This window comes from Pararge aegeria, chromosome 7, assembly GCF_905163445.1.
Source record: "Pararge aegeria chromosome 7, ilParAegt1.1, whole genome shotgun sequence".
Classification (NCBI taxonomy): domain Eukaryota; kingdom Metazoa; phylum Arthropoda; class Insecta; order Lepidoptera; family Nymphalidae; genus Pararge; species Pararge aegeria.
Window position 1 is genome coordinate 13,367,378 of NC_053186.1, and position 23,763 is coordinate 13,391,140.

General features: G+C 35.6%; 1 protein-coding gene across 1 annotated transcript; it reads left to right on the forward strand.

Moving 5' to 3' along the window:
* Positions 1-663: 663 nt before the first annotated feature.
* LOC120625445 (probable cytochrome P450 301a1, mitochondrial) lies at positions 664-21,519 on the forward strand. The gene is made up of 8 exons (XM_039892514.1): positions 664-1,149; positions 10,616-10,809; positions 11,675-11,876; positions 12,622-12,784; positions 14,317-14,486; positions 15,870-15,948; positions 18,217-18,414; positions 21,203-21,519. The coding sequence occupies exons 1-8, from the start codon at positions 674-676 to the stop codon at positions 21,314-21,316; spliced, it is 1,596 nt and encodes a 531-aa protein (XP_039748448.1). The 5' UTR covers positions 664-673; the 3' UTR covers positions 21,317-21,519.
* Positions 21,520-23,763: the final 2,244 nt, after the last annotated feature.

Here is a 23,763-nt window from a genome sequence, read left to right on the forward strand (position 1 = left end):
TCCATTTTATTTCACGCAAATTCTAAAAAATAACGCAAATAAAACTATATATTTTCACAAACATAAATACATATGACTTTTTTCCATAAAATATGCTTATAGTTTACAATAGGTACCATTTAAGTAAGTCACATTTAGGTGATGGGTACTTATTACCAATCCATATCAATCATCATCGTCATATCATTACCGGCGTTAGGTGCGTGCTGGGATTCGAGCTCTGCCTTCCTATAAAATTACACTATTTAAGAGTACTAATACTACTAACCACACCGGTCTACTAAGTACCTCAGTACGTTTACCTGTAATAAACGAACCATCTAAACGAACTGAAGCGATACCTTGCATTGGAATGAATGCAGAATTCGTTACAAAAAGAGAGAAATTGAAATTAACAGCACGCAAGCTTTCGATCACTAAATAGAATTTTACTGCATAACTACCAAACTTAACCAAACAAATATCATTTAGGTACGAGCAAACAAAGTGAGGGCAGAGTTAAACTTAATGTATGTTTCAATTGTAAGACTAAAAAACTAAATGAAACGATGGCAAAAAAAAAAGAGAATGCAAAGAGCGATGTCCGTGACAGCAATACGGTGAGACAACGGTAATTCCACGATCTGTTCGCCGCACGGAACCGTCCCCAGTCGTCGATGCGGCCTTAATCGCTATGGGTCGCTCATTGCGTTCTCTAACCGCGTACTCGCGTCCGTTTACAGTGCCAAACACCCGCAAAGCGACAACGGGTTGCCCTTTCTCTAAACGGCAGAGGTCCCAAATTGCTCCAACCGCTTCACTTAACGAGGAGATTTTCGCAAACGCGAAACCCTACTCCGAAGTCCCTGGCCCAAAACCAATACCACTTTTAGGGAACACATGGCGTATGGTCCCAATTATTGGGCAATTCGACATTTCGGAGTTCGCGAAAGTGACCAAATTGTTTTTGGAGAGATACGGTAGAATCGTTCGGTTGGGTGGTCTTATCGGACGGCCGGATTTGCTGTTTGTGTACGATGCGGATGAAATTGAAAGGCTGTACAGGCGAGAGGGGCCCACGCCATTTAGGCCTTCAATGCCTTGTCTGGTGAAATATAAGTCCGAGGTCCGTAAGGACTTCTTTGGGGAATTGCCAGGTGTTGTTGGAGTGTAAGTAAAATTTATTTTCGTTATACCAAGGAGCTAGCTTGTTTATTTATTGAATAAAAAGCAGTTCTCATAATTGTTCATTTAACTATTAGGTAATTCTGCAATCTTTTGACTGGTGTCTTTCTAGTGATAGTTTGATGCGAATAGATGGTTATAGGTGTACCAAGGATAACTTCTTTACTGGTGTTGTGTTTACCTACAGCTTGTGCCGCAAGTGTCGAAATGGCTTTTGATCGCCAAACTCAAACAATTAAGAGTTAAGTTTGTTCTAGTGAATAATTTGAATTTTTTTTGTGACTTGATAATAAAAGTTTTTTTACCTGTGGATGTTTACAGTGATACAGTACTTTAACTGTTATTTTAGGTCTATATATTGACACAATTTAATTGCAATTTGGTTAGAATACACAATAATATATGAATAAGGTCAGTTAGGTGAAACTACTTAAACCAACGTTAACAAGAATTGAAAAATGGTCTTATCCAATAAAAGAAACAAGAACACTACAAACTGTCAAAATGCGCTTTAAAATATACACAATAATATACGCAACTAATTGAGAATATTTGCTTATTTTGTAGTCTGTTAAAAACCGGTAGGTCACCATCAAATCAAGGGTCAACATTAAACAATTTACATGTTAACATAATATCAAGGTTTTCTGTGTTAACTACTGACTCTTTCATCGCGACACCTCGACTCAGCCTCAAATTATGTTTTGCATATTTTTGTAATAATATATTAAATATCAGGTTTTTTTCTCTGCAAAGTATACATGCCCCTGCTTATAGTATGCTTCACTAGTTTTTACTCTATGCTTCGCTCGGGTAAAACTTCATGATGTGATTCCTATAGACAGAATTTCATTGCAGCTGCAGTGGTTCTCGAACCGAAACCGAATTTCAGAAGACACAGCCTTTTCGGGGAGACCGAGTTTAAGCCCAAGCACGTACCACTAAGTTTTCGGATTTCTGTGCGATTTAAGCAATTTAATATCACCTACTTTAACAGGGAAGGAAATCGTCGTGAGAGAACCTGCAGGCCTGAGAGTTCTCCATAAGTTCTCAAAGGTGTGTGGAGTCCACCAATCCGAACTGGGCCAGCGTGGTGGACTACGGCCGAAACCCATTGTGGGAGGAGACTTGTGCCCTGTAGTGGACCGGTAATAGGTTGATAATGACGATGATGACGAATCCTCAATGACACCCTAACAAGTAGTCAAGTGAACAACGTTTTTAGAAATACGTACCTACTCACTCTTAAATTTGAGTCATCATATCCGACCGGCATTCATTACCGGCCCTCTACAGGGTAGAGGTCTCGTCCCACAATGAGAAGGGTTTCGGCCGTAGTTCACCACGCTGGCCCAGTTCGGATTAGTGGACTCCACACACCTTTGAGAACATTACGGAGAACTCTCAGGCATGCAAGTTTTCCTCACGAAGTTTTCCTTTACCGTTGCGTGTAAGTGATATTTTAATTGTTTAATATGAGATAACATATGATAATTTTAGCACTTAATCAATTGTAATAACTAATATTTATTACAAATTAACAGAATATCCCCTTGTCCTAATTGGCATAATATTTACTAAATCATTCATGTCATGAATAGCAAATATTGATATTCTTCCTATATTCATGTCGGTGCGGTTTCGCAAAAACAACCCGCACGCATTGTTTTTGCACGTCATTAGAAATTGTAGCACTCGTTTCAATTTTATAGTTTGTACAAAAACCAATTCAACATTAGATCTAAAAAGCGCGTTTATAAAATGGTCCTTTTATTTATATCGGCCGCCGTCGAGCGCGAAGCAAACACTGCCGTACCATTCTTTACTGGAACCATTTCGCCGCATTTTCAGGCCCCTATTTGAGAACCTCTGTATTAGACCAGAACGCATAAATTTGCGTAATCCAGTAAGTTACTATCATTATATCAGTATACAATTTTACAATAAATTACCGGTTGATATCTTGGGGATGTCACTAAAGAAGTTCAAAGTTTGTATTAAGCGAAAGCTTATAGAAAAGTCCTATTATAGTATAAAGGATTACGTAAACGATAAAAAAGCTTGGGTGTAAACAATTGCTCTAACCAGGTTTCTTCTTAAATATTTTCTAATGACAATGTGAGATGGTGATAACAAAAAGAACACCCGGCTAAGTTTGTTGTGGGCTTCTTCTTAGACCAGGGCGCGATTGGAACCCTCGTAACTTTAGTTTTAAGTTTACGATTGTAGTTATCGCCATCACTACTCATTGCTATGTACACATTTTGTATATAATAACGCATCAAAAGTGCCATCTATGTGCCTATTTGAATAAAGAAATATTTGACTTTGACTTTGACTTTGACATTAATTTTACTTTAACAATCGAGCCGATTGTTCACAAAGGCGCAGTTCGCAAAGAAGGCTGCTTAGTGGACTACGGTCCTAACCCCTTCTCATTGTTTGTGGAGAACCGTGCCCTGTGGTGGGCTGGTAATGGCTTAATATGATGAAGCTTAATTTACCACCTTTATATTTAACCGACTATCAGTTTGATAACTTTAGGTAGTTACAAAATTAGACAGACATACACTAGAAGAAGTAAACTCACTTTTATTTAATCAAAGCACCAAAAACAAGCTCACATTTAACACATTGTTAAATAATAAAAGCCCAAGGTGTTGCAAAGTGATGGTGGATAGTAGATAAGTACACATATGATTCAACGTTTTTATTCGAGTCAGGGCTAAATATAGATGGAAACTATAATAATACACAAAACACAAGTAAAAAAACAAAATATTAAAAAAAAAAAAAAATTTAGAAAGAAAGAGAGAAAACAAAAAATGCTGTCAACAAACAAAATTTGAGTAGTGATAACGACAAGGAATGTATATGGGTGTCGATAAAGCAGTTGTATTTAAACACCCACCAACTCAATGACATTAACATTGGTTGTCATAATAAGTATAAATTAAATTATTTTATTGATTAAATAATAATTATCTCATTGCTTAAAATCCTTATCAATTTAATGAAATATATGGTATAAATTAAAACATAAGTAAAGCATTTTTTATCAGCTAATCTTTAGACGTGTGTCACATAAAACTTATGACATAAATTTATTTGGAATCCTTCCATAGAAACTAAAAAGATATTACCTATGTTCTATATATTAGATACTATATAAAAAGTTTCAAAATGTATATTGATCTACATACCTACTACAAATAAATTAAACGTAAGCTTATAGAAAAGTACAAGATAGTATAAAGGACTACGTAATAAAATAGATAAAACAGCTTGCTCTTCTAATAGTTTTAAATGTCAATGTGAGATGGTGATAAAAAAAAAACACCGTAACAGTTTGTTGTGCGCTTCTTCTTAGACCAGGACGCGTTTGGAACCCTCGTAGCTTTAGTTTTTTACGAATTATTTTTGTTCCAAAAACGCGATTTGCAGCTTCTTTGTTGAAATGAGATCTTTTAATAGTAGGATAGCATCTATACGCATTTTATCTTCACGGCTTATCATCAGTGACTTAATCATTTTGAATGTGTGCTCCACCATGCGTGCGATGTGGCCCAAGGGCGTAACTTAGACCTAGGCACTGGAGTGATGCAATGGCTTTTGTAATGCACTTAGCTCATATGCGGATTAACTAATACGATTAGTAATACGACTTCACATTAGACACTTTATTGATTGAAAACAATTTGATGACACGATGTTTATATTATCTTTCTTTATGCCAAAACTTTCTGAATATAGTACATATGCAATATGTGGCAGAATAACGATGTCATACTATTTACGGCGTTTTTAGCACTGTAACGAGATGTCTTTGAAGGTTTCAATTGCATTTTTTTTAATGACTAAGGAAGCATTTATTATAGGTCCTGATGAAACTACGAAAAAAGTTCGCCTATTTATCTATGAAGTACTTAGATACTAAAATGGCGACTTACGCCAGAGCATCCCATCGTTGCAAAATCTTTTTTTTAAAACTTCATTATTAATTCATTGAAAATGAAAATTTCAACAAAACACTTTAGCCGGTTATGACACTTTATGTAGGTACTCCGGAAATGTTGACACTTAAAAGTAAAATGGCGAATTGCGTGCCAATTGCATTTGCGTCTAAATCTGAAATAAGGATAAACTCTATGATTATCGAATAAGGTGGTATTTTGTTTCATTGAATTGTTGTTGCTCTCTTTTATTCCGTTACGAGGTTACACTTAAAGTTAAAAGTAATGTAGACACTGTTTACATAAAATAGACATGTTAGAAAAAAAAACAAATCATATCTTTACAGTTTAAATTGAAACCTTCAAAGACATCTCGCTACAGTGCTAAAAACACCGTAAATAGTATGACATTGTAATTCTGCCACATATTGCTTATGTACTTATCACTTCATAATGTTGTTAGCACGTATGATTTAAAAGATGAGTGTGTACTATTGAAACTTGACTTAAGTAGATAGAAATAGATATGTCTATTGTAGGGATAAAAGCTTCTGTATAAAGAAGTCGATTCGACCACAAATTAAAGAATTCTGGTCACTGAGTAATAGACTGGAATCGTCGGAAGTCTATTATGAGAATTTTGTAAATTAAAAACTGCTGTAGGAAAGCTCTATGTCACATTTTATTTCTTTCCTCAGATAAGCTAATATCAAAATGTAATTAAAAGGTATTTTCGCAGTTTAACCCTCAATTTTTTTAAGGGGTTATTGTTTAGTCATATTGGTCTAATTTAAATTTAGTAAAAATATTATAGGTAATTAGTTTATTTAGCAATTGTAGTACGTAACTTATTAAAATATTTTGTCGCTTCTGAGTAAACTGCCGGAACAGTCACTGAAATCATCGAAAATGCTGCAGGATGGTTCTTAACGCACCGAATTTAAACTTACGATTAATATTGCTTTTTGAAATTATGGTCTCACTATTTCATCTTTTTACTAGCAGGATCACCGTTTTGACGAGAAATTATCTTGAAAGTAACCGTGTATACGAACTATGATTTTTCTAGCACTCGTTTATCTGTTGTGAATGACTGGTAAACTCCACGCGTTTCTCTTCGAGGTACACTTTTACGTGAGAGAATTTTTTATCGAGCACTCTCGTATCATTAGGTAATTTAAACTCTATGATTATCGACTAAGGTGGTATTTTGTTTGAACTTCAATGTAAAAGGAACATTAATTTGTTGGTGTGGACTGTGTATAAAACCGGTGTGCCTGAGTATGTAGGTCTTTACGTCGGCTAAAGCCTTTTACAGCAACTTCGTTTTAAGTTAAGATTTCTTTAAAACACCTGTTTATATTTAACTAGCTACGCTCCGCGGCTGTCAATGTAATATAATAAAAATTGTACTAAAAAAAATAAGTTTATGTACTTTTTTGGTAGTGCTGTAAAATTATAAAATGTTATAATTATATTTACAAGAAATTTCGCGATTTTGATACAGAAATATCAATAAGTTTGCTGATTGCGAAGATAAGCAACTTCTTTTTTAACCGATTAACCGTTTAACCGGTAAATCAGTTAACCGGTTAACTAGTTAACTTATTTAACCTGTTAACTAGTCAATTAATTTAACCGGTTATTTTAAGTTAATTAGTTGGCTGCTGAACTAATTAACCTGGTTAAATTTTATGGCCGGTTTAAACGGCCAAATTGTACAGCACTATTAACTTACAACAGGGATTGCTCCCACAAGAAGTATAAATATAAATATATACACTTGTAAGTTACACTACAAGATAGCCATTGACTGCAATCTCACCTGGTGCGAAGTGATGATGCAGTCTAAGATGGTAGCGGGCTAACTATTAGGGCGTATGTTAGTCATAACCCAAATTCGTTTTTACGCGGCATCGTATCGGTAAGGTACGAGTATAAGCAGCGAACTTAAAAAAAAAAATATTACTGGTAAATTTGGTTATTTGTCTAGGGTTTTTCCTGCCTTGTCATAAATTGTTCAAAAGTTAAGAAATTAGCCCGGAGTAACTTTCTTTTTTTTAATATATTTGCAGTTGAGTGGTGATGTATAGTAAATTAAGATTTGCATGTCGTAGACTGCGACTAAACATGTATAATGTTTTGTCATGTTTTAGACAAATAAATGAATTTGAATTTGAACTCCGGCGGAGTTATAAAATTATCGTTCCCCATCCCCGTGTTTCAGAGTCCCGTGCTTCATGTGATAATTATCGCGTATCGTGCAGTCACGAGGGTAATCTCTAAATCCGTCTTTCCTTTGAGAAAGGAGGCCTGAGCCAAGTTTTAGGGCATTAATAGAGAAATTATTATGTTGTAGCCACGTTATAGCTACTTAACCAACCTGTTAGTTATGATACAAATAATTAATAGAAGGTACCAAAGAAGATACAAACACTTTGTACGTAAACTTGTTTTTAAACTTGTTGTAAATGAGAAGAATGCTGATACTGGCCCACTTGAGAAGTAGGGCGAAACGAAAGTAAGGTACATACCTAGTGGCTTGTGTGTGTCATCTCTATTTGAACGTGGTGTGTATACATTCTGAGTACCTAATGTCATTGCTAATTACTTCCGGTTATATCAACTTTGTATTCATTATAAATTTACTTGCTTATATGTAATCTGTGTAGTGTACACAATGAAAAGTAGCGGCACATTAAATATTCTATGATATTTTAGTAAAATTTTGTGACATACCAACAGTAACGATTGTGACATACCTATATGATAGCAAAGTCAGAAGAGAATCTAGTGATAATACGTTTTCCTAGTATTGTAACCATATAAATCGTAGTTAACTATCAAGCGATCGATTATCTAAACTTAGGTAGAAAATCTCACACCTGTCACTCAGCTCCATAATAGGTATGTTTTGTGTGTGTTTAATTATACCTAAAGTTAATTTAGAGTGAGGGGTTGGCTGCTGTCCCTTGAGAAGTTCTGTTTTCCACCTACAATAGTAGTGTGATGCGCAAAGTCAAATAACTAACAGAAAAATAGACAAAAAATTCTAAAATTGGTTATTGCGTTGGTATTTACTTATTTCCCAGTTATTTTTCTTTTAAATCTTTAACTTTGACAGCTGGTCTGACAGTTTATTATATTATGTGGACATAGATCATACAATTCGGATTTGTTCTTTATTCTGTGAGATAGATATACAATAGAGTTATTTTAAACCAATGTAGTTTCATGTACCTACCTACTTCAATATCGTACAATAATTTTGACGACCTCCCTGGCGCAGCGGTGAGCGCTGTGGTTTTAAAACCAATGTCCCGGGTTCGATTCCCAACAGAGGCAATTTAGGAATTTATAATGTCTGCATTTTCTCGGTCTGGTCAGGTGGGTGGACGTGGCCGGTTACCACTTCCCGTCCCACCGACGTAAGACGTGCTGCCAAGCAATGTACGTTCTGATACGATGGTGCATGGAAGCCCTTAGGGGTATAGGTTATAACTGCCATACCCCTAACAAGTAACAGTTTGATGCCCGGTCATCTAAGACTGCATCATCACTTACCACCAGTGACTTACTCTTAGAGCACTGGCGCACAAGTGGAAATAATATAAGGGGAAATTTCTCCTATTGCCTGTTACCGTGCTTTAGCAGTGGACACGTTAAATATTTCCCCAATCAGGGGTTATAATCGGGGGATATAATTTTTGTCTCCTGCTTGTGCTAGCCCTGCTGGTGAGATTGCAAACAATCAAGCAAATCAATAAAAAAAGTATATGTATTTTTAGGTACTTCATACAACGACAGGCCGTTAGGGATATCATCCTTAGGTATATGTAAAACAAACACACTTAGCCTTGTCGATGATTCAATATTACACTTACTTAAGTACACATTTCGCGCCTAGTCATCTTAACACTTTGTTTACATAGGTATTTGTATATTTGTACTATAGATTGATACCTACTTATTGTGTTATGGAATCGTAATTTTCTTCTTAAAGTGATAGTATATAAATATAGTAGCAAATAAAGTTATATGTATACCAATAAATAAGTACAATTTAAGCATTGGATAGAAGCAGGCGTTACTTTGCGGAAATCCATAATCTATATATCTAAAAGAAAGTTGTGTTAGTTACACCATTTATAACTAAAGAACGGCTGGATCAATTTTTATGATATTTGATTTTTTGGATTATTCTTATTCATAAAAAAATTGTTTGACGGTACGAAGTTCGCTGGGACAGCTAGTATATTATGAACATTAAGCTTAATTTGCTATATTCCGCGAACAGCAGTAGAATCTGTATGGTGTAATTTATAATTACCTCAATCCGTATACTCCACACCAAACAGATCCTCGGCAATGTACCCTCTATGCACGTTTCGCTGCGAAACCGGAGCATCCTCAGGAGATGTTGCCTTTACAAAAAAATTATAAAGTCGGAGCGAAACGTGCGTAGAGGGTACATTGCCGAGGACCTGTTTGGCACCTTTGAACCTAACCTAACCTATATTTATACAATGACTTTTTAACTATTTAATGTCGGGATAATTACTCAAGTAGATACCTACCCTACTTAAAGTGGAAACTGACGTTATTCCATTGTTACTTTATCATTGTCGCGCCATCCGCAATTGCCATATTGCATTAGAATAATGCAACACGGTCTGCATTTTATCATCTTAGCAATAGTTTAGTTATAAATAAACAATAGTTGCATTGTTTCACGGACATAGGATAAAATTCCAGCGCATGGCTAGGATATATTTATGTTTATTCTTTGACACGAAAATTAGATAAAAAATATATCAACTAACGCACCTGGTTTGTTTATGGGTTGTGCGGCTTATATTTCATAAAATTCCACAATGTAAAGTCTGACTTTATTATTCGACTACAGGATGGTAATGTATTTAACAGTTTATGTATATATGTACATACATAGATGTTTCAGTTTTGTAAAGCCCTTATTAGGCTGATTTTAGTTTATACGGGTGTCGTTTTCGTTGGCTTTGACTGAGCAATAGCAGATCTTATATTTAACAAAAAGGCGAAGTCGCCGCTCAAGCTCTGTCGAAAGTAACCGTATAAACAAAACTAAAAAGGGTAGTCGGTGGCCACCAACCATTGACTACGCTTCTTTGTTAAAATATAATATAAGATCTTAGTTATTAAATTAGGGTTTAACGCTTTATAGGTACCTACCTACTTGTTTTCAGCCTTTATGTAGCCCAGTTTTAGATACCTCCGTAAAGAGTTCGTATGACTACAATCGGACTGTTTTAGTTTGGAGTATTTATTTTATCCAATACTCAACAAGCTTTTTTAAACCGCGGGAACTGTTTGTTTACCCGGGATAAATAATATCTCCAGCGTTAATCGTGAAAGAGTAATGAGTAGACATTTGTAGTTTAATGTAATATTAGTTAAGACTTAGGTAAATGGTGCAGGATGTGAACAAGCATGTCAAAACCCTCGATATAATCTTTCAGGCACGGCGAACAATGGCGCAAATTTCGTTCAAAAGTTCAACGGCCGATTTTGCAACCGCAAACAGTGAAGAAGTACGTCACACCCATCGAGCTGGTGACGGAAGACTTCATCAAGTACATGGAGAAGGCGAGGGACGAAAACTGTGACCTGCCACACGAGTTTGACAACCACATCCATCGGTGGTCACTAGAATGTAAGTGGGAGTACTACTTAAGAAACTTGGCATCCTCAAAATAGCATGGTGCAATGTCCATCATTAAGTACACGATTAGGATTTAATTTTAAATGCAATCGTAATGCGATTTAGATCATTCACTAATTCGTTTGAAAGAAAATAATTTTATTCATACTTCGACGTTATAAGTACATCTACTGACTGTCAAACCACCATATTTGTTTTATACCATTTGTTTTTTTCCTCTTTACAATAACAATCCAACGCGTTTATTTAAGAAACACACATTTAAAAAAATCACACGTGAGATCGGGGGTTTATTTATTTTATTTTATTTATTTATTTAAGGGACAATCAACAGGTTACAACAACAACTCTTAAAAACTAAACAAAAAATGAAAAAACATATAAATGTAATATTGTAGACCCACTTAAAGACTGCCACAACTTACGAATATAAAACTATATTGTCAGTTAGAAGGAGAAAAAACGATTAAGAGAGACATGAGAGTACTTATAATTATTATTATGGGGTTTGGGGAGATACAGAAAATTAAAAAAACACCTCACGTAATTTATGGACGTCCCCTTTCCACTTGCGCGCCAGTATCGCGCGAGTATGTTATGTTGTACGTGCATAATAAGGTTTATTTTAAGCCTGCAACATGAAAATTAAATTACAAGTTACTAATAGATTTTTTGTAGAGTAGTGTAGTTTTTTATAAGCAGTTGGTCCACCTGATGACAAAAAGAGAGCAACTCTAAATAGGGCATGCAAGGAACACGTCCTGTAACGTCCATCAACCTGAGTCTCATGGGCCTGTAAATGAACCGGCAACTTTGAAGAATGCTAAAGAATTCATTACATATTTGATCTCTCCAGGTATTGGTCGCGTGGCCCTGGATGTAAGGCTTGGCTGCCTGTCCCCCCAAGCGGGCAGCAACTCGGAACCCCAGCGTATCATCGACGCTGCCAAGTACGCGCTGCGCAACGTCGCAGTGCTAGAACTGAAGGCGCCTTACTGGCGATACTTTCCCACACCACTGTGGACCAAATACGTTAACAATATGAACTTCTTTGTTGAGTAAGTTGCCCTCGTCTTACTACTATGCTAATGTAGGAGTACTTCATAGCTAAATATTAATAAGTATGACTGTGAGATGGTGATAACAAAAAATACCTGGTGTCAAATATATGGTGGTGTGTGTGAAATTATTAAATAAGATTATATATACGTGTGTGTCAAATACATGGTAGTGTGTTTAATGTGTTTTTTATTAATTTAATGTATTAGAACATACATTTGCTTTAAAAAAAATATTTGTATTCTGCACTTCTCCGTCCGCGCAATTTTCGTAAAAAGTGGTACAATGTTTTTCCTTCACTTATTAATATACAACGTGTAACCGAATTACGAAATAATCATCAAAGATGTATAAGATTATTTTATAAGGAATCACCTTGTAAAAATATTAAATCAAGATGCCTATTCATTTTTCCATCCATCAAAACATAAATACATGAATTTTGAATTTTGAAGTGTTTACTTATGACAACCCTATTGAAGATAAAAGACCGATACGTGCATAGTACCTACAAGTAAGATTTAAATGTTGCATGTTAGGGTTGTATCTGATTTGTTTGAGTAAAAACTATGGCAAATCCACTTACTCCAAAAATAATTAGGTTTTCGGTTTCCTGTTTAAAGCCTGTAAATTATTATTTCGGTTTTCATTTACACGTTGTATAAATACCCTATAGATAGGGTTAGCACTACTATCCGAAGATTTTGAGTTTATTTTATTTACTTACGCCGTTTATGTTTACAGATTATGCTCACGCTACATTAATGAAGCATTGGAGAGATTGAAGACTAAGAAAGTCACCTCGGAGAACGATCTATCCCTGCTCGAGCGAGTTCTGCAGAGTGAGGGCGATCCAAAGATAGCAACTATTATGGCCCTTGATCTCATACTTGTTGGGATAGATACGGTTGGTTGATCTTTATAATATAATTTAATATCGCAAATATTAAGAACTAGCAGATGTGTGTGTGCTTTTTCTCATTTTCTCATTTTTTAGAAATATAGAAAATAATTACTGATTATTGCTAAATGGAATGAAGAGACATACCGTTTTTTCGAGAAACCACTCTTGAGTAGAGTTGTTTTTGATGCTTCAATTGTACTTACTATTAGTCGTGTATGCGGTTTCTGTATGTTCTTTATTCTCTGGTTCCGATTGGGCATGGGCATGGTGGCCGATGTAATTACAGGTAGATGGGGTTTAACACCTTCGCCATAGGTTGATTCGTTGACGCGCCATTTTGTAGGAAGTGTTCCTTGCATGTCCTGCGAAATGTAGCTCTATTTATGGAGAGATAGTTTTCCAATTTATATCAGGGGGGTCCGTCATCTATACTATATAAAAACAAAGTCGACAAATAACTTTTTATCTCGTGCGTGCAATACTTTCAATAACGGTTACAGTGAGACGGATATTATTCACATTGTAAAAATTGGCACTATTAGGAAAATAATTATGGAAAATTAAGTATAATAAGGTTTTTTGAGTTTAATTTTATTTTTATGTGTAATTTTCGCTTGGTAGTTGATCCCTAAGCAATTTGTGGTTAATTTTATCGTTTATGTATACCTAACTAAGTTTTGGAAACTTCATTGGTATCTATCTATATAAAAGAAAGTTGTGTTAGTTACACCATCTATAACTCAAGAACGGCTGGACCAATTTTTATGATATTTGATTATTTGGATTCCTCTTCAACCGGAATAGGATAATAAGTATTAAAATATAACTCATAAAAAAAAAAGATCCGCGGTACGAAGTTCGCCGGGACAGCTAGGATGTGATAAAAAAAATACGGCATTACTCTTATGTTTATTAGTACTTACAGTTTTTTTTCTCTTGAAAAGCTAATAAATAAATAAAAAAAAAGTCATCCTTGGGTCTAGTTCTTTCTGAAACCGGAATCCCTACTTCCCTATCCCTATCCCTACTTAATATTATAAATGTCAATGTCAGTTAGTTTGTTACGCTTTCACGCAAAAACTGCTTAACCGATCCTCATGAAACTTTGCACACATATTCTTGGAAGTGTTAGAAGTAATATAGAATACTTTTTATCTTTACATTAAGCTCGGTTCCTTTGAGAGAGGGGATGAAAGTTTTTGACGATTTTACACCATAACTCCGACAAATTATAACCGATTTAAATAATTATTTTTGTACTATAGAGGTTATAATATGTGTTTAATTTTCCCCAAACTTTGTCTTATGAATGTGATTGGAAGATAGAGGACATAACTTCTCAGCGGACAGCAGCAAACCCCTCATTTAAGGCTTAGCGAAACTGAATACTTTAAATTTTTTTAGAACTAAAACTAAATTGAATGCCACATCAAAAAACAAAATCAAACGCAGACGAAGTCGCGGGCAACAGCTAGTTCTAAATAAATAAACCAACCACAATTGTCATCAACTCATCTTTTGACATTAATTTCCAGATATCCATGGCAGTATGCTCAATTTTATACCAAGCGGCGACCAGATTGGAGCAACAAGATAAAATGGCGGACGAGATCAGAAGGGTGTTGCCCGATCCGAGCAAACCCTTGAGTTATTCTGATTTGGATAAACTTCATTACACGAAGGCTTTTGTGCGGGAAGTTTTCAGGTATATTCTTTGGAAAATCGCTCACCGGATTTACATTTGCATTTTACATTCGTTGCGTCTCTCGATCAGAAGTTCTAATTAAGAAAAAATGTTGACAATTTCGCTTTTACCGTGGAAAACGATATTGTTAACATTTTTTTCTTCTAGTCAGCAACATTCCGCGGAAGCACAGTAAGACGGGGTGTTTTCACAGTTTTTGGACACAATGCACTGCATACAATAATGGCGGAATGAGGATATTGTAGGTAATCTAGGTTCTAAAATAGGTAATCTAAAATAGGTTCTTAATTCTGTGACCGCAGCAAAAATAAACATACCTCATCGGACGAGCTCTGACACAGAAAGCTGTTCTAATTCTCCCATTCTTTTGGTTTTAGTTCTGACCTTGTTATACTAGCGGAGACAGGTCTTCACTCAGAATGAGAAGAGAACGGACATGAGACAGAATGAGAACGGCCTAACCGTAGACCAAAACGTTGGCCAAGTGCGAATGAAGGACTTCACATGCCTTGACAACAATATGAAGAACTCTTAGGCATGTAGGTCTGTACTCGATGTTTTCGTTCACCGTTTAAAGTTATCAGTCTTATTTGAAAATATTTTTTGCATTTGATACCCCCAAATCTTGAGTAGGTAAGGTTATAAGTTTTTAATAGGTACAGTTCGATTGTATTATGTTTTAGTTTAATGAAAATAATTATGTATTAGTAATGTAACGATTACACTATTCTAAGGAGTTCCAAAGACAGACACACAACCAGACAAACTTATAACAACTCGTTGTTAATAAGTTAACTTAAACACATTTCTTAACCTATTAGAATCTTTAATAGTTTTAAGTGGCAATGTGGGATGCTGATAACAAAAAAAAAACAACCTGTTAAGACGGCCTATTCGGTTTCCGTGAGCTATCTTACCGGAACGCTAAATCATTGGGCGCCAAGGCTTTGTCGGTATGGGAGTTACTAGCAAGACCTAAGAACAAGATCATTTTAGAATGTGATAGCTTAGCGGTTTGGACTTCGGCTTCACTTTAGGGGACCGAGGTCGAACACTGGTCCGCACCTCTTATTTTCGAAGTTATATGCGTATTAAGCGATTAACTTGCTTTGACGGTGAAGGTAAACATCGTGAGGAAACCTGCATGCGTGAGAGCACTCCATAATGTTCTCAAAGGCGTGTGATGTCCACCAATCCGCACTGGGCCAGCGTGGTGGACTGCGACCTGAGCCTTTCTCATTCTGAGTGGAGACCTGTGTCCCGTAGTGGGCCGCGAATGGGTCGTTTTACGATTATTTTAGACTTCACTACCACTTACCACCAGGTGAGCTTGTTGTCAAGGGCTAACCTTTGTTGGAATAAAGATAAAAAACATCTTTACAGAATGTACTCTACAGTCATCGGTAATGGCCGAACGCTTCAAGAAGACGACGTCATCTGCGGATACCATATACCGAAGGGGGTGAGTACAATATAATATAACAATACTGCAATTCCTATGCCTCGTTGGTCTAGTGGTTAACTATGCATCGCGAGGTCCTGGGTTTGAGTCCCGGGCCGGGCAACTAACTCTATGCCAAAAATCAAGTTGACTGGGTGCTTAGTTAAGACGAAAAGGAAAGAAATATTTAAAATTATATACATTTAAAATATAAAACTTCTATAATTATAAATATTATAAAATTTAAAACTTTTTTTTTCTTTTTAATTTTATTAACACCGTGTCCTAAAAATTATTCTTGACCTTTGGTGATCCGAGAGCTTATCTATCTATCTCTAATGTACTCCTTACTTTTTTTCTCTTATTCTATCTTATTTAGCCAACGGCTAAGTCTAGCAATTCAAAGAGGCAATGGCGCCAGCATTTTGGGTACCATTCCAATAAGTTATGGAGGGTAGAGGTAAGGAGAGTCATCTGTGTATATGAAAAAGTGTCGTCAAAATGTATTAAATTAGGATGGCGCCACATTTGCATGAGGGTAACTCTTAAAAGAAGCGCCAAATATAAATATTGTTAGAGTAGGCTTGAAAAATAAACAAGGAAGTATGGAGATACAAGGAAGTAAGGTTATATTTACCACAATATTTTGTACAACGTAAGTTGTTGAAATTCTCAATAATTAACTACTTTAGTCGATAATGCCATTAAATTTTTTAACTCGGCATACTTCAATTCATCTACGATTGCTACATTCATACCATACCCTGTGCATCCACCAGCGCCATTGTGGAGGATTTTTGAACTGTTATTTAGCGCATACACTGGACACTTTTTCAACTTTTCTCCCATATAAGATGACTCTCCTTACCTCTACCCTCCATACAATAAGTGAACAGTTAGACGGCTTATATTTATTGTAAATATTAATTTTAGTTTGTATTTATTATGTAAATTATTTGTAGTTACACCATTTATAACTCAAGAACGGCTGGACCAATTTTAATGATATTTGATTATTTGGATTCCTCTTAAACCGGAATAGCATAATAAGTATTAAAATACAACATTCATCAAAAAAAAAAAAATTAAAGTTCGCAGACGTGACTATATTATTATGACGGCCGATAGGCGCAGTTTCAAGTGACCCTGATTTCTGAGCCCAAGGCCGTGCGTTCGATTCCCACTACTTGAAAATGTTTGTGTGATGAGCATGAATGTTTTTCAGTGTCTGGATGTTTATATGTATATTCTAAGTATTTCTTTATATTATTCATAAAAATATTCATCAGGCATCTTAGTACCCATAACACAAGCTACGCTTACTTTGGGGCTAGATCGCGATGTGTGTATTGTCGTAGTATATTTATTTATTCATTATATTTTGACTATTCCAATAAATTATAATATATGGGATTTAGTATTTATAATATAACTAAGGATTAAATAAATGGTTTCGCGGCTCTTTGGCCGTGTAATTCCCTTCCTATATTTAAGATTCGTCTGAAGGACTACTACCTCTCTTTGTGTGCTGGCATATGAATTTGTTGCTTTATTATTGTTTGTAATTGTATGTATGTTATATATTTACATATATTATATTTATTTTATATTTATATACTAGCTGACCCGTGCAACTTCATTGCACCAAATCGGTTATTACCGGAAAACACAAATAAAATGACATTTTCTAAAAATGAATCCTAGCTTGATCGATTTATCGCCCCCGAAACCCCCTGTATACTAAATTTCATGAAAATCGTTGGAGCCGATTCCGAGATTCCAATTATATATATAAACAAGAGTTGCTCGTTTAAAGATATAAGATTACGTTTATTTATTTAAATTATCTATGGATTCGTATACAATATACATTTTTTGTATTTATGTATACCTGACGCTATAGTCGCTATAAGACTGATGTGAAAGGCATATACTAATTTCGGCATCGACGGTAGGAGAGCCGTAGCTTAATTGGAAGAAAGCGCTCAGGCCGCGATTGCCAGAGAGTCGCAGGTTCAAATCCTGTCGGTTTCGAAAATTTTTATATGCATTTTAAATTTATAAAAAATTATGTATACCTATATTAAAACACTCTTGTCACTATCCCGTTCTCTTGCTGTAAGTCCCGTCTACAAAGGTTGCCTGTAAGAGATTGCTTGCAACCATAAGGCCGCCTTTGCATGTCTACATTGTGTACTGTAAACTCCTTAATGTTTCTTTTCCTGTGTGTTTACGTGCAATAAAGTGTTTCTTCTTTTTCTTCTTATAATTAAGTTTTTTTGTTTCAAGGTACAAGTGGTGTTCCCAACAATAGTCACAGGTAACATGGAGCAGTTCGTCTCCAACCCTGACGAGTTCAGGCCGGAGCGATGGCTGGAGAGCAATGGCCGATTGCACTCCTTTGCGTCCTTACCCTACGGCTTTGGCGCCCGGATCTGCTTGGGGCGAAGATTCGCCGATTTGGAGATACAAGTCCTTCTCGCTAAGGTTTGGGAAAATATTGTGAAGTCAAAGTCCTACCTTTAATGCGTACATTACATGTAAAATATAACATAGAAGTGAGTTGATGGCGATAACTTAATTCGTCAACTCAAAACTAAAGCTACGAGGGTTTTAAACGCGCCCTGGTCTAAGAAGAAGCCAACAACAAACTTAGCCGGTTGTGTATTTTTGTTATCACCATCTTACATTGTCACTTAAAACTATTAAAGAAGCAACCTATAAGATTCTAATAGGTTCAGAAATCTTAGGAAAAGGTTTCATTTAACTTATTAACGACAGGCTGTTATAAGTTTGTGTGTGTGTGTCTTTGGAATCGCACTTGCCGAATGAATGAACCGATTTTTATTTTTTTTTGTTTGGAAGATGAATAGATCGGGAGAGTTCTAAGCTATGTTTTATGAAAAGCGGTCCAAGATGGCTGCCGCTGGAAAATTGCGGATTGCCTGTTTTTTTACAACTCCCTCTATATAATAATCAGATGCAAGTGCTGGACTAGTAGAATACTATACACTAAAATAAATTTTAAATCTTAGATCTAAAATTTTCACAACTCCCTCAATAGCAAATGAAAGGGCTCGACCAATAGAATGAACGTATACTATATTGAAAGTTGGCTACTTTTTAATTTTTATTATGCATAATCTTATATATATATTTCTTGTGTGCGTGTGTATGTCACCGAACTCCTCCTAAACGGCTGGACCTATTTGAATGAATTTTTATGTTATGCGTTTGGGTGGCACCCTGGATGGTTTAGATTCACAAATCAGCCCGACAGATGGCGCTGGGGTCCGCTAGTATTCATTATAAATATTTAAAAAATAATGTGCATACTATTTCTACTTTATAACCAATCTATTCAATTGGGACTATTCTTTGCAACATTAATTTGATTTGCTTTTTAAGCTGAAGCGGTTTTTTGAAAGACACTCCAGCCCCAGATTGTCTGGAACATTGAGCAAGCTCAGCACACGAGCCTATATGGCTTACCTTGTCCTACAACCCTCGCAGCTTAATTTTATGTGCACGAATGTAGTTATGCCCTTCATCGAAAGTGCCATCTATTATGTTTATTGGTATAAAGAAAATTGGTTGCACAGTTTTCGGACAGACAATATCCACGGCCCCGCTGAGATCAGATTTCTACACTGCACAGCAAAACGCCTCATTTTAACGCCTACTTCTAATGTGATGTAGCATTGATCGCGCATTGGGTACGAGCCCGGCTTCGCTTTCGGGGGCGAGTTCGAATCTTAGCACGGACTTGTAACATTTCTAAGTTGTGTCCGTTTTAAGTAATTAAAATATCACTTGCTTCAACGGTGCAAACATCGTGAGAAAACCTGCATGCCTGAGAGTTCCACATAATGCTCAGAAAGTGTGTGGAGTCCCGTGCTCTGTATTGGGCCAGTAATGTGTTGATGTGATGATGTTGATGACGACTATATTAAATTATATTTTTATGGAATTCTTATTAATAATTCTTGAGCCGATACTCAGAAACGTCTCGAAGCCTTCGATTGATGACGACAAGGCTGCTTGGAAGCAGGCCACTCCGCTCTCATCTCTCACAAAACAGAAAAATTCTAAAGATTGTTATACTTTAAAATGATGTTGGAAATCAGCAATCCGCTGAGTTTCTCGCCGGCTCTTCTCAGTGGAATCTGCCTTCCGAACCGGTGGTACAAACTGACTGACTTGACGTTTCAAGTGCTTATTAATTAGGCCTATTTGAATTTTTTGACTTTTTTGAGATGTGGTGCTACAGTAGAATGCTCCGTAGAAGTATGTCTGTGTCCAGCTAATGAGCTACTAGGACACAGAAAGTTTCTAACGTGAGAGTACTCCAACGCGTCGCCAGAAGCCGGGAGTTACTGCTTATCATTAAGAAGCGTAAAGCAAATATCTGGGCAACGTTCTGAGACATGAGCGATACCAACTGCTCCAGCTCATAAAGATGGGCAAAGTAGAGGGCAAACGACGTGTTGGAAGGAGGAAGAAGTCATGGTTGCGTAACATCCGTGAATGGACGAATATTGTAAGCGTGGAAACATTGTTTCGCTTGGCGCAAGACCGCAAGAAGTTCGCTGAGCTGACGGCCAACCTCCAGTAGTGGAGAGGCACAAAAAGAGAGAGCGAGAAGAGATAAATTCTGAAACAAAAATCACAGGCTCTTATTTCTTCTCGATCGCGTAAGCAAAGTCTCCGAGTAATAATAAAAAAACTGTGTCTCTGGACGCTCGAAATAAGTGATAACTTAAACGAATCTAAGTTGAACTATTTAATATTGAAATTGTTTAACTTAAGAAAAGGTTAGGTCATTACTTAAATTTTATGTTTATTAATATGATAGTGTACAGGAAGGTTATTTAATATTACAATATATTAATTATAATAATTATTAATTATCAAATATATAATTTATTCTTAATTACAATTCATGAATATGTAGGTTCATGTATATTAGAATGTTGTGTATGCACATTATAAGTATAATTATTTAATCTTATAAAAGTAACAATCTGCATATACTGCTCCCGTATGCGTGAGAGATTGGCGCCGTAACGAGTTACGTAACGAAGCGGTTTAACCTCCCATAAGAAGTTTGCATTAAAAAAAAATTGTAGTGTAGACTTTGGTAATATTCCGGATTGCTAATAAAATGAGAATATACCCAAAGAAAACTCAACGGGGTGCTTTCTATCACAATTTCACATTGTCAAATAGATATATTGTGAATTAATTAGCTAACTTTTACTTTTTTTTTATGCAGTTGCTGAGGAGATATCGTCTGGAATACCACCACGAGCCGTTGGAATACGCCGTGACGTTCATGTACGCACCCGACGGGCCGCTGCGCTTGCGCATGCTAGAACGACAATCTTAATACAATTATTTAAACTAGCTGTCGTAACCCGACTTCGCACAATAATCTTGTATATATACAATAAAAAGGGTACTTAGATGTGCAGTGTTCCGTTCATCCACTATAGGAGGAAAGCTTTTTTATGTGCTAACTTTGATCGTTCTTGGTGAAAGTTGGCACATAAAAATTTACGTATATTTTTACAAACTATATTAAAAGTATGGCATCATTATTTTAATTTAATTATACTTATAAAACAGTATGTATATTGTATGGATTAATTATATACCTTTTTATAGCAATTATGTAAATAAAGAAATAATATGAAATAAATTGTTGTTTTTCAACCCTTACTATCGAAAATATCATAGGGTAATAATTAAAGTAATAATATAATATTGTAATAATAAAGTATAATATTTTGCGGAATTCTCCCGTGGTCGGATGGAACGCGACGCGTTCGATGAAAGCTTATCATGAGAAAAAAACATTTCACAGGGAATCAGAACAAGGAGACTTTTACGCAATTGAAGTCGCGGACATCTCTGAAAACGAGTCCATAACACGAAGAAGTCGGTTTAGTTTTTATTCATATTTCTTATCATACTTAAAAGCAATAGCAAATAAGCCACTTTCCATCAGCCTAGTTCAGGGGTGGCAAATCGTTAAATTAAAAAAATAATCTCATATTGGCGTTTGCAAAATCTATCTATTTTATACAATTAACAAATAGCTTAATGCTATATACACTTGCGTGCTACAAGTGGTGTCAATACGTGCTGTTAAAACTTATACTAAGCAAAAAAATAAAAAATATCACTGTTTATTTAGCGCCGTATGCCATGGCAATTGGTAATTTTAAAATTTATTATCATTTTTAGCAACACAGTAAAAAATTAATTTAAAATTTATATAAACCTCTGACACTCGTAATATTTATTTATTTATTTTATTTTATTTATACTCTTTATTTGCACACAAATAAAAATACAAAAAAAGAATAAAAGAAAACACAGACAGAAGAAGTATACAAAAGGCGGCCTTATCGCTTTGTAGCGATCTCTTCCAGGCAACCTTAGGATAAGGAAAACAAAAGGATAACATACTGCAGGTTGTGCATATTAAAAAAAAATACATACTAATAACTACATACTAATACTTAAACTAGATTACACAAATAAAATAATACATAATAAATTAAATATTAAAAAATAAAAAATAATAATAAACTAATATATACTATAACATATTATAAATACATTAACAACAGTAAATACTATTACAAGTCGTCTTCAATGCAAACTATAGTGGTTTTTGACAGCTTTCTTAAAAATACAAAGTGTCTTAGACTGCCTTATGTCTATTGGGAGCGCATTCCATAGCGCTATGGCTTGCACTGTAAACGAGTGCTCATAGAACTTAGTTCTATAAAAACTCAGAGTCAGCGCGCGACACGATCTTAAATCAGATTGCACTCCCAGAAAAGTAAACTTCTCCTTAAGATAAGAAGGAGTTTTTAAATGAAATAAAACACAGTACAGAAGCGAAAGTACATGCAAATCCCGGCGACGGCGAATAGGGAGCTACTTGAGTTTTTGTCGAAATTCGGAAACGTGGTCATATTTGCGTAGGCCAAATATGAACCGAATAGCAAGATTTTGGAGACGCTCAAGTTTGTTAATCTGGTCTTCAGTCAAATTAAGAAAGCTTTTATTTATCAAAGGAATCGTGAAAAATAGGTAGGGTATTTTGTAGCGGCGGCCATCTTGAACAACATTGCTAAGAACTTGGACGAATTATTCACCATTCGAAGAAAAAAAACAAAATCGGTTCATCCATTCGGAAGCTGGGTACTATACCACAGCCAGACACACACAGACACATTCCACTTTTAGCACCCCGCCGTTATTGCGTCGGGGGTTAAGTATAGCTTCTCCACGCTCTTTTTTTCTAACCTCGAAGCGCGTCCTCATGGGATGTTGAATTCACAATGCTAAGTAAAAATGTTAAGTTTTTTTTTAAATTAATCTTTTAAGAATACCTACCGTGCACGGTCTAATTGGCGTGAATTAAAAGTTAATTTAGCCGCTTTCTTATGCTTAATATTTTTTTGAATTAATTCGTTTATTGTTTCATCACAATTAAGATTTAGGTAAAAAAACACTACAGGTACAAGTCTGCCAGAATAGCATAACGACATCGTTCTTCATAAAATTTTTGGCCTTTAATATCTTTAGTTCTAACCTGGACAGTAAAGCACCTTGTTTATAACCTTTAGCATTTTTCTATATTGTGAGTGATGAGAGCGGAGCGGCCTGCTTCCAAGCATCCTTATCGTAAAGAGTTTTATCAATAATATAGTGCAGGTACCACGATTTATTAAATGTGTTTTAACACATTGCTTAACATTATGCATTGGTAGGCCCTTAATTACCTTAGGAATCATAATAGGTAATTAAAAAAAGCTA